Source organism: Eublepharis macularius, chromosome 10, assembly GCF_028583425.1.
Source record: "Eublepharis macularius isolate TG4126 chromosome 10, MPM_Emac_v1.0, whole genome shotgun sequence".
NCBI classification, from domain to species: domain Eukaryota; kingdom Metazoa; phylum Chordata; class Lepidosauria; order Squamata; family Eublepharidae; genus Eublepharis; species Eublepharis macularius.
The window spans coordinates 17,228,956-17,243,873 of NC_072799.1; the positions used below are offsets into that span (position 1 = coordinate 17,228,956).

A 14,918-nucleotide genomic window follows, 5' to 3' on the forward strand; every position below is an offset into this window, starting at 1 on the left:
GCAACTCCCATGCCAATACTGTAATGCATTAAGGGAGCCTCTGTACTCAGCACAGCCAAGCTCCCTAGCCTCGAAGCTAACACAATTCAGTCGCAAGAATGGCAATGAGTCCAGTAGCACCTATAAGGCTAACCAACTTTATTGTAGCAAAAACTTTTGAGAACCATAGCTCTCTTCGTCAGATGCATCTGACGAAGAGAGCTGTGGTTCCTGAAAGTTTATGCTACAATAAAGTTGGTTCGTCTTAAAAGTGCTATTGGACTCTTCACTATTTTGCAGCTACAGACTAACACGGCGAACTCCTCTGGGAGAATGGCAGTGTTTTCAGATGAGGAAAGCCATTCTCTGCTCAGCTTCTAGAAACAGACAGTATGCAACTTTAGCCAATTAATGCGTTACTTATTTTACAAAAATTTATACCCCTCTTTTTAATGTTTATAAAGTGGCTTTCCTTGCTGTCAAAAAGCCCAAGTGGGACTTTTCTGATGTTTTCATTTAACGACACACAACTTTATTTACACAAGTGATTCAGATGTGAAATTCAATGCCAGAGGATGTAGTAATGGCCACAGGCATAGAAGGGATTGGACAGATTCATGGAAGACAGGTCTGTCAGTGGCTACTAGCCAGGCTGAGTACAGGGAACCTCTACGTTTTGAGGCAGTAAACCTCTGAATGCCAGTGCTAGGAAACATCAGAGGAAGGCCTTGATATCTATGCCCTATTGTTGACCTTCAGAGTAACAGGTTGGCCACGGTGTGAGACAGGATGCTGGACTAGATCTCCCACTGGTCTGATCCAGCAGGGCTCTTCTTACGTTCTTGTGTCCAAGACCATCCTCTCATTATTATTTTGGACCACATATCTCTCTTCAGTGCTGGTTTTAAAAAAGCCATACATTATTTTCTAAGTAGGATAGCTGAAAAAAGCAGCAGCCAGTGAGATTTTCTGGAAAGCCATTCCTACTACAGATGCTTTGCCGATGTGTGTCGGTTCGTACCGTTAGTTCGTTAATGCAGAGTGCTGAAACGGGGGCCCGGTGACCTCGAAGCTGGGTTAGGAAGGAGAGTTTATTCAAATCCCAGATGATGCAGGTACGGTCACGGGATCCACTCACAATGATGTGGTAGGCTAGTGAGGCTGTTAAACATGTGACTGTCTCTGTATGGCCGAGCAGAGCCTAAAAGGAAAGCAGAAGAGAACGTGATGCCCGCCAAAACATTTGCAGGGACAGACAACAGATCTGTTTTTCTTTGGAGAAATGGGAGGCAAAACATGACCGAGAAACAATACATTATTACTTGTGTATAATGGCAAGATAAATATGGTTTTTGAGCAACACAGGAAAGAGAATATAGTGGCAGCGGATGCCATACACCAGAGCACCACTGCCATGCAAACTCTAATTGCATAAGAAGGAATTTCCCAGGCGAGCGTCAATGAAATTAACAGAGAATGTGCCTGGTGAATTCTACCCAAGGAAATCTTCAAAGAACTCATCAAGAAAGGGTTTAGTACAGGAAGCTCAAAACAGGCCCCTTACCCAAGTATGACCCCTAACACACATTCATCGCCTAGAAAACGCTACAAGAAGAAAGGCATCAAAGTGGATGGAAAGACATCCGACTGGGTTGTACTTCGAGAAACAGCTGCGATTTGCACAATCATCTGAACATGGGACCGTGCAGAGCTTTCTAGAGATCCGACAGTACCCGGAGCACTCCTGTCCCTTCTCCCAAACACATTTTAGCAGTCTGTCCATGTGCCAATGGTAGGACAAACACTTTCTCGTAGGTTTCATTTCACGGGTCAACAACCAATACTAGGCTTCTGCTTCCATGGAGAGCCAGTATTGTAGAGTGGTTAGAGTATCAGAGCAGCACCGGAAGACCTAGGTTCAAATCCCCACTGTGCCAGGAAAGCTTGCGGAGTGACCTTGAGCCAGGCACACACTCCTGGCTTAACCTACCTCACACGGTTGTTGTGAGGATAAAATAAACGGAGGAGAATGATTTAAACCACTTTGGGTCCCCATTGGCAAGAAAGGCAGGGTATAAAATAACTAATTAAAAGATAATAAAACATACGGAAATAAATACTTGCCTGCTTAAGAGTGAGTGCTTTGGCTTTTTCCTTGGAGTTGCCCATTTCCCATACACAAACAACTGTGCTGGTTCCTCCAGTGATGACCAGTTTGGGATTTGGGCAGATTGCACAGAGAACCTGTCCCCATTCTGATAGGCATTCATAAACAATCACTGCCTAAAAAAGGTTGAACAAAGCCTGGGTCAACATCCTGAGTAGCGGGCATTTAAACACGGTGTGTCTGTCACAGAAAGAACCAATTTGGAGAAAGGCAATGATGCAATGTATAAAAAAACTCAAGACCCAACTATGGGAAGGGAAAGAGGGCAACACTTTGCCTACACTTTGGTCCCACCATCTTTGAGCTAGGTTTCTTCTTCTCCAAGTGGCAGCAATGATCTTTTAAGTTCTAACCCCATACCAAGGTTCTGAAACAAGTTCTGTGATTGCGGAGAGGAAGCCAAACCCAGGGAGGAAGTGGGGAAAGGACATAGGTAAATAGTAGGGAGGGGACTCCTCCGTTTCCTGCTTCCTAATTAAAATCTTCTGGATTTTTTACTATTTGCAAGATGGTGCTCTAACCAATGATATGGGTGAATTTCAAGATATGAAATGTATAAGACCTGTCCATTAGGAACCACTGGCTTTCCCCTCTCTTCTTCAGTTTAACAATATGGCAAAAGCACATTAAGCAATAATTTTTCCATCATCAACATCATAAGTTAAAGTTAACATTCAGTGGAAGCAGCACAGAGTTTCAAGATACAAACCTTGTCTGATTCATAGGCTCCTAGCCTGCAGCTGAGATCTGCGTAACCCCAAGCGAATGTTTTATTCCAGGCTGGTGGGATGAGCACTTTATTCTGTTCTACTGCCAGAATTCCTTTGTCAGTGCATACTATTTGCCCTACGGGCTCCTTAAGCTCTGTTCAAGGAATAAAAGAGGCAGAGGTGGTGAACAGCAGACACAAATCTCAGTTTAGAAAAAATTTCCCTCTGTCTGAGATTCAGTAAATACTATGACTAGCCTACTGCAGGACAAATATCAAGACATTTTGCTACTATTTTCCTGAGAAACATACGTACATTATTAAAAGCCCTCATGGAGCTTTAACAGTGTTCTCTGTCTTTTGGTGCTACACCTCTGAAGATGCCAGCCACAGCTGCTGGCGAAACGTCAGGAACTACAATGCCAAGACCACGGCAATACAGCCCGGAAAACCCCCAACAACCATCGTTCTCCGGCCGTGAAAGCCTTCGACAATACAGTGTTCATTTTTGCTATACACTACAACCTCTCAACCAGCAACTGAATAGAAGACTCAAGGATACTTAAATAAACAGGAGTCTAGTGGCACCTTAATGGTTAATAAGATTTTATTCCTGCATCTGCATGTGGAGGGGCTGTGGCTCAGTGGTAGAGCATCTACTTTGTACGCAGAATATCCCGGGTTCTATACCCAGCGTCTCCAGATAAAAGGATCAGCTCAGTAGGTGATATGAAAGACTTCTAACCTGAGACCCTGAAGAGCTGTTGCCAGTCCAAGTAGACAGCACTGACTTTGATAGACCAATGGTCTGATTCAGTATAAGGCAGCTTCATGTGTTCTTCAGATGCATTTGATCTTCAAAAAGCTTATGCTGGAATTGCCATTCCTGAAGGCGCCTTTAGACTCCTACTTACTTTTTCTGCAACAAACTAACATGGCTGCTCCTCTGGAATTATTATCAATACTCAGCCATTGTGACTGCCACAAGCATCAGACATTTCTCAGCCAGTACTGTGAATGAGGAATCTGTTCTTAATCTGTATTATGTTGCAGCACAGGGGTGAGTGAAAGATGTTATGTTTTGGGCTGCGAATTAATACAGGCCACTAGGGGTGTGCATCTGGAAAAAATTCGGTTTTCCTGCTTCATATTTACCCGAAGCGGGGATATGTTCTGTAATACCCCGAAAGCCGAAGCAGCTTTTGGGTATTGCTTCGGTATGCTCCATAAAGATTCAGAGCATACTGAAGTGAGGGGGGAAGCATGCTGGGCCCAATTCGGAAATCCCAAATCATTGCGAATCGGGTCAGATTCGGGTACTTTATCCGAATCCAAAACCTGAATCGCACACCCCTACAAGCCACACATGAGTACTGCTTTAATTACAAGGAGTCCAGTCACCTTGCAGTCACCAGCCATGTGCAATCTCAACCTTGTCAATGATTCAGTGTGTGCTCTAATGTGCTAAAAGCAACCAGAGGAGATAAGATGAACAAAAATAGTTTGTAATACATGTATACTGAATCCTGTAGAGGCATGGCCTAACTCCAGAGAATGAATGCACACTAGGCATCTAAGGCATTGTGAAACCAAATTTAAATAGGGGTCTATGCAAGCACAGCCCATTTCCATGCATTCATCCCTTCCCAGTTGAACCTCCACATTCAGAGGCAGTCATCCTTTAAATATCAGGGCCAGGAGGCATCCTCAGAGGAAAGCTTCCACCTCTGTGTCCTATTGCTGGCCCTACAGAGTAACCGGTTGGCCATTGTGTGAGACAGGTTGCTGGACTAGATGGACCACTGGTCTGATCCAGTAGGGCTCTTATGTTCAGTTTTGAGAGATAATGATTGGGTTGGATCCAGTGATTTGTATGAAGAAAGGAAAGTGCATTCAGTGTTGTTCAGTGCAAGCAATACAGCGAGAGCTGCAGCAACACACAGTGCTTTGACACAATGAAAATAACAATGTACATAGGGAGCAGAGGAATGTAGAGATGGCTAACAGAATTTCAAAAACAAATTAAATGAAATCATATCAGAAGAAACACTATGTTCTATGGCTAGGGCATATGGAAAAGATAGCGGAGATACAATAGCTTTTTACTCTGCGCATGCAGAGGGCAAGGAGTAATTTTAGCACTTCTGCTAGGACTGTGGCTCACACGGAAATCTTCCGTGGGATCCAACTTATGATTCAGACCTTGCTTATGCTTGTTCAGCTTTATGAGCATACGCCCTCATTCCAATAGGCTATACCAAATGTTAGGTGGCACAGGAGATTCAAATTTAATTTCAAGTCTTTCACTGAACACAGGCTCTACTGAGACAGAATGTATTAAAAGATATCATCAAGCAAAACCAACAGCAAGCAAAAATGATAATGCTTGTACCTTTTACTGGTGCAAGGGAAGGCCTGAGGTTGTCTAAGTGATGGAAGAAGATCTTGTCGCTTGCAGCACCGGGTGGGACAGAAATCCCAGTTAAATCCCCATTCATTCGGCTTCTCACTCGCTTTGGTGGATGAGGTTTCTTAAACAACTGCGGTAAGAGAGAACACAATACAGGCTCAGCAGCAAGATCACAGATACTTTGCTACAGGATTAGCACTTTCCAAAGATCAGCCCATGAGGTTCATTGCAAAACACGTAATCTAATGGGAAGCCGATGCTTTTGGATGAAATAGATGATGTTGTCTTTCCTGCTACTGGTACAAGGACATTAACTGCCACTGGAAGAGGGAGGGACCACCACTGTCATTTGCTAGCCCAGCTGCGACCATCAGATATCATCCATTTCAAGCAGAAGGATCCAGCCCTCATTTTTTCCTGTTTTGTACTAATTCAAAGTACCTTGACCCGGATAGCTCAGGCAAGCCCAACCTCATCAGCTAAGGAGGGTCAGCCTTGGATAATATCTGGATGGGAGACCTCCAAGAAAGACCAGGGTTGCAGAGGCAGGCAATGGCAAACCACCTCTATTAGTCTCTTGCCATGAAAATCCCACCAGGGGTCGCCATAAGTCAGCTATGACTTGAGGGCACTCTCCTCCACCACCGCCAATTCAGAGTGACTCAATCTTGAGTTTATAAAGCCATTTTGAACAAGCTAACAGAAACGCAAGGTATATAAATTTAAATAAATATAAACAAAATGAACTGAATCCCATTTCAGTCTTGCATATGATTTGGGGCCGCAGTATGTTTGTCATGGAAGGCAGCTGAAGGGAGAAACGGGGGAGCATGATACTGCTGATCCTCTTGAATCTCCCACTACTTTTTTCAGTAACATCTACCATGGTATCTTTATCTTTTTCATTTAAAACATTTGTATGTTGTCCAATTTAGGATCCCCAAAGCAATGAACAAGCAAAAACATTAAAACAAACTTCTGTGTATGTGTGTACACCCCCCTAATCAGAACACAAACAGGAAACAGGGTCAGTGAGGGAACGCCCATCAGAACAGAAGTCTTGACATGCTGGTGAAAGACCTGGGGTAGGAATGCCATAACTTGGGGTAGCAACCAAGGGGACCCTTTCTTGTGTTGCCACCTATCTAGCCTCAAATAGCAAGGGCACCTAAAGCAGGGCCCCTGAAATTGGTTGTAGTGGTAGGGTAAGTTCATATGGAAGTTGGCAGTCTTTAAGATAAGACATACAGGGCTTTAAAGGTAAATAGCAGCACCTTGAATTGATCTCGAGAGCATTCCTGGGCTCTGCAGGAGGGCTGGGCCTAGACTCCTCAGGAGTAAGGACTGATGCCTGGCTGGCTAGGCTGGAGCTTGGGGCTTGGAGCTGAAGGCAGGGAGCCTGTTGCATAGGACTTGTAAAAAGTGGACTGGCTGATCTAGAAATGCAGCTTTCCCAAGCCTTAGCCTAAATAGGCTGGGAGTTGATCTGGCTCAGCCGCACTTGCTGGCAGGTGTGGAACCCTTGAGCCTGTGCTGTGCTTTGGTCAGGATGTGGCAAAGAAGTCCTGCTCCCAGAGCCCCGTTCTGGATCTAGGCTGGGACTGCATGTTGCCAGTCTGGCACTTTGCCTCCTTTGCACTAGCTCAGACCAGTCCTTCTGCTGAAGCTGCTCTTGCAGAGTGGACATGGGACCAGAGGGGCTATGGGTATCCTGCCTGGTGGAGGCCTAATTGTTATCTCAGCAGCTGGTGACAAGGGCTCGCTTGCAGGCTCTGGCAGGGTGGCCTCTGGTGCAGCAGGTGCCTCTGCAGCGTCAGGCCCTCCCTGACCCCGCTGGCCCTTCTGGTTCCCTGACCTTGGTTCCTCAGGCTTTTCCTCAGATTCACTGGGCTGGTCAGAAGGGGTCATGACAGAAGCAAATTAGAAGCCAGTAGAGGTGGAACGAGACTGAAGGGTCTTTAAAGACAGCCTACACAGGACGGAAGTAGGGGACACTGCTTTTCACTAATTCCACTACAACATTGGGAATGGGGCTCTGGAGTGGTAGGCTGGATGGCTAACTCTTACCACTGCTGGATTTGGATATCCACGTGCCTGCTTTTTACCAGGAGCACATTCTTTTCATTTTGGCGGATTTGCAGACGTGCCCTGTTCTAGAGGAAAAGAGACTTGGCCACGGCGTTGACTATTCTGGCAACGCTCAGCTTGACTATTCTAACCACGTGGAGCTATCCTTGAAGACTGTTTGGAACTTCAACTGATCCAGAATGAGACAGTTTCTATCACTGAGAATTTATACCGCTAACTCTCTACAATTTTCTCGGATTGAATTTTGCATGGAGAAACCCTGACGACATGCAGGTCCTGGCCTCTGCAACTCTGAACCGTATTTAGCATTAGAAAGATCCTGCTAAAGGACTGCATGCATTTTAATAGAAGGGACTTCAAACAAGACCTGTTGTAAGTTCTAACTATGAATCCCTGATGACCTAATGGTCAAAAATGCATTCAACAACTTCTAAGTAGTCACTACCTTGCAATCAATATTTATACAGTATTTATGCATCTTTCCATTTGAATCAAAAATCTGTACATTTGTTTCTATTGCCATCAGTGTATCTGCATAATTGTTTTGTATTTTTAGCAATTATTTTAAAGGGACATAATAAAAAAAGATTTTGAATGGATTGTTTCAATTCCCTTTGTACTGTATTAATTGATCCTTTTTCTGGAGAACTGAAAGATCATTTTACAGACAAAATGAGTGAGACAAAATGCTGCAACAAGAGGGACTGAAGAACGACTCTAATCTATTCAGCTGAAGGACACAAAAATTTGCATCAGACTTTTAAAAAAGAATATAAATGACAGCTAGGATACAAAGAATAACCTGAGGCACTTGAAAATGCTTTTAAAACTCTTCTGCATTTTAAAATCACTTTCCTATTTGGCCAGGGGAACTGCTGTACAAGAAAACAAAAATCTAACAGTTTCCTGTGTGTTTGAAAGTAGCCTTCTAGCCTCTGGCACGCAAATGGGAGAAAAATGTTACTGCTTTCGAGTGGCTGTCTCTGTCCTGTGTCTTTAACATAAGTACACTCTGGGCATCACTCAAAATCAGTTTTTATCTTAAAGATAATTGAAGGACATCTGAAAAAATGCTATACTTCTTGACAGGCAACTAAGGATAAAAAGCAAGGCTTACACATAGGTAATAAAGCCTGAACAGCTGAGGACCGATTATATGTTCATTTGAATTATGAGGCAGGTAATTCACTCATTGGTAAGTTACGCCGGCAGAAGGCTACAAATGGGGAAACAAGGTAAGACACAAAATTTTGTATGGTGTATTAAGGTTATTTGAAACCCTATTTAAACTGGAGACAATCTGTTGTGTCTGGAGTGGTTTGTTTTTCACTGAACCAAGTTCCATCAACCCTGATCTAGTTAACTAGTATTAGAACAGAAAATGTTTTTCCTGCATACTTGTCTGAGTGGGCAGGGAGTGGGATTTCACAGCCACAGCCCACAGGAAGCATGTCAGCTGTTTCCAGACCCCTCAGGGCATCATGGGATAATGAATCAGTAACATCCCAGTGTTAACCACTTCTAACATGTCACAGGGATGCAAAGCCTTGTTAGCAGGGCTTTTTTTCTGGGAAAAGAGGTGGCAGGACTCAGTGGGTTGCCCTCAGAGAAAATGGTCACATGGCTGGTGGCCCCGCCCCCTGATCTCCAGACAGAGGGGAATTTAGATTGCCCTCCGCGTCGCTGAGCTGCGCGGAGGGCAATCTAAACTCCCCTCTGTCTGGAGATCAGGGGGCAGGGCCACCAGCCATGTGACCATTTTCAAGAGGCTCCAGAACTCCGTTCCCCCACGTTCCCCCTGAAAAAAATCTCTGCTTGTTAGGCAATCAGAAGGCACACTGAAATGACCCTTCCGAGAAGATGATGTAATGCTAATGTTGATCAAAAACAGGAGAATAAAAATAGCGGCAAGCTCCATAGATGAAAGAATTTTGGACAATCGGAAAAATGTATTGTCGAAGGCTTTCACGGCCGGAGAACGATGGTTGTTGTGGGTTTTCCGGGCTGTATTGCCGTGGTCTTGGCATTGTAGTTCCTGACGTTTCGCCAGCAGCTGTGGCTGGCATCTTCAGAGGTGTAGCACCAAAAGATAGAGATCTCTCAGTGTCACAGTGTGGAAAAGATGTGGCAGGTCATTTATATCTACTCAGGAGGGGTGGGACTGAGCTGAGTCATCCTGTAGGAGTTTCCCAGGGTGTGGAATACTAATGGCGGGAGGCTTCACTGTATCCTGAGGAGGTTCTTTTGCATATGGATTGGTGCTTGATGTGCTAATCTTCTCTGCAGGGCTATTGTCGGGTGTGGAGTGTTTTGTTAGCCTGGTGTTTTTCAGAACTGGAAACCATGCTCTGTTCATTCTTAAGGTTTCTTCTTTCCTGTTGAAGTTTTGCTTATGCTTGTGAATTTCAATGGCTTCCCTGTGCAGTCTGACAAAGTAGTTGGAAGTGTTGTCCAGTATTTTGGTGTCCTGGAATAAGATACTGTGCCCTGTTTGAGTTAGGCTATGTTCAGCCACTGCTGATTTTTTCGGTTGTCCAAGTCTGCAGTGTCTTTCATGTTCTTTTATTCTTGTCTGGATGCTACGCTTTGTGGTCCCGATGTAAACTTGTCCACAGCTGCAGGGTATACGGTATACTCCTGCAGAGGTGAGGGGGTCTCTACTGTCTTTTGCTGATCGTAGCATCTGTTGTATTTTTCGGGTGGGTCTGAATACTGCTTGGAGGTTATGCTTTTTCATAAGCTTTCCCATCTGATCAGTAATTCCTTTGATATATGGCAAAAACACTTTTCCTGTAGGAGATTGTTTTTCCTTGGTTGTTTGATTCATCCTGGGTTTGATTGCTCTTTGGATTTCATTTCTGGAGTAGCCATTTGCCTGAAGTGCGTGGTTTAGATGATTAATTTCCTCATTGAGAAAGTGTGGCTCACATATCCGTCTTGCACGATGAATCATATATCCGTCTTGCAGGATGACAGCATCCAGACAAGAATAAAAGGTGATCTTTAAGATACTCTCAGTTCACAGTGCTTAACGCCAATGCCAGAAATTTGAACTATGCTTGAAAATGGACGGTGTGACGGAAAATCCGTCTCTAATTAGTGCTTCCAAGCGCCCCGCCCAACAACAAAAGCACTGGAGCCAAAAACGTTGTGAGAAGTAGTGCAGAGGGTGTATTTACAAGTCCATATATACAAGCGCAAAAAATGCTCAGCATACGAAACGCAGACTGCAGTAACCAGCAGAGCCACAGCCTGACAGAATGACAGAGCGATAGTCCAGAGTCCAGTCCTAAGGGTAATTCCACAAGCACCAAAGTTTCGTGTTTAGAGCAACAAAAGCTTGCGCCAGGCACCAAGCTGAGCAGATCAGCAAAGTGCAGAATTGTGGCTGGACCTTTAACTGTCCGCCAGCCAATAGAGAGAGGTAGAGTCAGCCAATCAGCACAGGGCTGATGCAACCCAGCTAGGTGATCATCCAGGTGCAGACCTGTCAGAAAAACTGCTGACTCACCTTCTGTTAAACAGCACAGCAGCCTGTACACATGTGCCAGTGAGTTTCCAGTTTCTTTTTCTTTTATCTTTAACACGGTGCTAGTAAAGTTCTTGCAAAATTGGGGAAAGATACTAACCCCAGTTATCAATTTGGCTACCATATTCTGAATCAGATGAAATTTCTAAACTGACTTCAAGGGAAACCCCACAAACAATGCCTAACAGTAATCAAGCTTGGATGTTGTCACATACTGACTTTGTTTCATAGTCACAAACAAATCCAAATTGAAACATCATTACCTGCTTAGGTATCTGCCCAAAGTTATTAATGAATCCAATGGTAGCTGTTTCTTTTAATGGATCATTTATGTTGTATATGTCCACTTGCCCCTCATAGAAAAGGTGATGGAAGACATTCACAGCTTCTACTGCAGCAGGTCCTTGCTGTTTATAGCCAAAGATTAAATCAATCCACTCGTGTAGGTGTGCACTCACAAAATCACATTCCAAAGCCTGTAATTTAAAGTATGTATGTTAAAATCAAGCACAACCTGTTAGCACTTCAGAATGCAGTGGGTGAAATCTAGAATATCCAATTCCATCAAATAATACAAATTTCATGGTTGGCACTGGCTTGGATCCAAAAGTGCCCTTGTGCAATCAGAAGATATTTCTATGTGTGTGGATCAAATGGAGGCTAGTAAGTTGTAATTTCCTGCTTAAGATGAGCTCCCTGTACCATTCCCAAAGTCTGAGGGGAAGACACAGGGAGCTGCGGGGGGGGGGGGATTCTATGAGGGGAGCGTTTACTAGATCCAACCCACTGCAGCCAAGGCTACTAACCAAACCAAATCAGAGCTATTATTTCAATGGTTTATCCAGCGTACACGGAGCAAAAACATCAGTTAGAAATGTCTTTGCTCAAATACAAGCTTAAGATCTTGACCAAGGAATGTTATGAACAAGGTATTACCTCCCGATGAACTCTGATAAATTCACGGGGATCCCCTTTAGCCCATGGGGGAAGTATTACATCCCCAAGTTTTGTGCCGTTCTGCTTGCAACCTATAAAACAAAACAGAAAGATCTTTAGTAAAGCAGAATTTGTTGCACTTAAAGGGTGTAGCTTGGCTGAGACTCTGGAGTGTAAGTGAGCAGTTCAAGCAAGCATTCCATATTAGGCCTGAATGTATGCTCTCCTGTTCTGCCTTTATGATACATCTTATTAAACGCCATCTTTCAGCGGCGTGTGTGTCAGAAAGGAACAGTAATGCTGTCGGACATGGTTTTTCCCCACCTAAATCAAAGTTGTTGGAGTTGAGCAATAACTCTGGGAGGTAGAAGAATTCTGGGATGAGCTCCTTGACATCCGCCATGTTGTGCTTTGATGCTGAGTACCAGGCTTCACGCACGCTGTGAAACATTCTATCAGCCAGGTCAAAGTGGCCGCCCTTTGGAAGAAAGGAGAAACATTTGCATTACACTGCGGGCATTGCCTGTGCCGCTCCTCACAACTCTGAATCAAGAGAGATGCAAGAAAGATCCCTTAATGAATAAGCAGGGAGGCTCTGGTGTCAGAGCAAACATTCTCCCACTGGGAATGGAACTAGAGACTTCTCAGATTGCTGGCTTGGAGCAGAAGAGTGTCCTTTATGGAGACAGATTGGCAGGATGGGAATGAACATCTGCCCACTTGACAGGAAGGGGCAAGATAAACGGCTGTTTGGATACTGTCAGCAGCAGCATGAAAAGTTGGAACATTCACCTTGATTGGATTGGAAGAAAAGCACATGCGGGGATCCACTCACAGTTTCATGACAGGTTAAATTTAATCCTCTCAGCTGAGACAGGAAGGGTTAAAAGGTCTGGATATCCTATCAGCACTCAGCAGTGCCCAAGTGAACAGCTAGGGAACAGAGGGGGCAAATGGAGTGAATTCTGTCTTGACCAGCCTCTGTTTTCAAACTTTCTACAGGCTTGTGTCCATTCCAAGGGGCAGGTAATGCCAAGGTAACACCCGTGACTGCGCAACTTTACCTCTTTACCTCATGTGTGTTTTATTCGTTCTGTAATACCTTCTAGCGGTTTGACATGGTTTTCCAGTGCCTGTGCTCTAGTGACTCGAGACTGAGGATTTTTTCCTTTTTAAAGGTTCCAGACTGTGATCAAAAGAATCTCATCTATGCGCTTGGCTGCTCAGTCCACATAGACCAGAAACTCCTGACTGAGTTACAAGCAGCTAACTGACCGGGAGGAGGGAGGGTGTGTGGGAGACAGAATACAAACACAAAAGTGAACCGCCCCATCCATGGCTCAAGCTGCAGGTAGGAAGAAGAAGGGCACAGCTTAAGTGGTGGTACAACGGCGGCAAGTGGGGCAAGCCCCCTCAAATGCATGCAAATTTCCCTCCACATCTCAGGCAAGGACGGCAGGAAGAAAGAGGAGGAAGAAAACAACTTTTTTACAAGCCCTACTCCGAAGTGTAGTCTCACCGACTAACAGTGCAATCCTAAGCAGAATTACATCCTTCAAAGCCCACAGGGCACTCAAAAATAAATTGTAGAACTTGATGGTCTTTTGTTAAGAACCTAGTTTAGAAATAATGAAATTATCAGAAATTCCATGCTTGTGTGTTTCAGATTTCACTGGGTCGGGGCCACGGCTCAGCGGCAGAGAACCTGCTCTGTGTGCAGAAAGTTCCAGGCTCGTTCCCTTGCATCTCTGGTGAAAAGGATCCAGTAACAGGTGATGTGAAAGACCTCTGATCCAAGACTCTGGAGAGCTGCTGCCACTCACGGCAGACAAGCCAGACCTTGACTGATCAATGCTCTAATGCAGGATTCATATGACAATTACGAAGTCCCCAGACAGCCACTCCACCCCCAGTCAGGAGCAACCCCAGTCACCCATTTCCTGGTATTTCAGATATCCAATGAAGAATTCTAGTCCATTTTTCTCCCTGCCTTATTCAGCTTTAATATGAAACAAGTAGAGAGAATATAGCCAGAATTGTGCAGTGGAACCATGGTTCTGACGTACCATACATTTCTTCTAAAAATTCTCACACTGTGCCATCGTTTGAAATTAATTTGCATAATTTTGTCAAAACAGAATGCTTTGCAATAGAGCACACAAAAAACTGTTCAAAGGCTTTTCTGAAAGCTTATCATCAGCGGTATACGGTGTTTTAACAAAGATTCAGACTTCTGGTTTAAACAACATGTTGCTATATCAGACCGCCATACTCCCTGCAAGAGTCATGCTGCTAATGCCATATTTAAACTGTAAACTGTAAAAGGACAGCCATTTTAGTATACTGCAGCAAAATACAAACAGGAGTCTTGTGGCATCATAAAGACTTCAGCTTTCATGGATGACCACAACCTTTGTCAGATGTAAACATTTAAATTGGGCTGCCCGCTCACCAAACAGCATCCACACTGGCCACGGAACCCTAACATGCGGGTGCTGATAACATGCGAATCATCACACAAGTTTGGGAGGCGGACTTTTTGTTTAGTAATGGACACCCAGAGTCACACATCGCAGCTTAGAGATGACGGGGGACACACAAAGGTTTTAGAAGTGTATGTTGTACCTGCAGCCTTAAAAATATCTGTGTGAAGGGCTCCATTCGCACAAGATATGAAGCTACTATCATTGCAGACGAATAGTGTGTGCCATAATGATATGCTGGGGTTTCACCTGAAAGGGGGGTAAAAATAATGTAGTAAATGAAAAGGAAATTGCTCATGATTAAGCCCATACTAAATAATCATTTTTTTAAAAAAAGCTAAATTGTGATAGGAAGACACTGAGCATATCTAAAACCATTATTTTAATTGCTATTTACATTTTTATGATTTGATACGGCAACCACATAAATTTGTTCAAACAATCTACCTAGCAACATGTCCAATATAGCAATTCCTAGAACTTATTTTAAAAAAGGAAATTCTGAACTATATGTCAAAGTAGCCACAGTATGTTCCACTAAAGTATGGTTTCTCTGGCACCTTTATCATCTGTTTGGGTTTCTTCAGCATCTTTATTAAGTGATTTAGTGTTGAAAC

The 14,918-nt window shown here is 44.0% G+C and overlaps 1 protein-coding gene across 1 annotated transcript in view; it reads right to left on the minus strand.

Annotated features, from left to right (window-relative positions):
• The window catches only part of WDFY3 (WD repeat and FYVE domain containing 3), a 176,241-nt gene that overhangs the window by 9,788 nt on the left and 151,535 nt on the right, over positions 1-14,918 (minus strand). The window contains exons 53-60 of the mRNA XM_054989609.1: positions 14,444-14,550; positions 12,143-12,296; positions 11,819-11,910; positions 11,146-11,358; positions 5,248-5,395; positions 2,856-3,010; positions 2,104-2,262; positions 1,001-1,180 (exon numbers count right to left, since the gene is read on the minus strand). Of these exons, the coding sequence (XP_054845584.1) occupies positions 1,001-1,180; positions 2,104-2,262; positions 2,856-3,010; positions 5,248-5,395; positions 11,146-11,358; positions 11,819-11,910; positions 12,143-12,296; positions 14,444-14,550 (1,208 nt within the window). The remainder of the gene's footprint in view (positions 1-1,000; positions 1,181-2,103; positions 2,263-2,855; positions 3,011-5,247; positions 5,396-11,145; positions 11,359-11,818; positions 11,911-12,142; positions 12,297-14,443; positions 14,551-14,918) is intronic.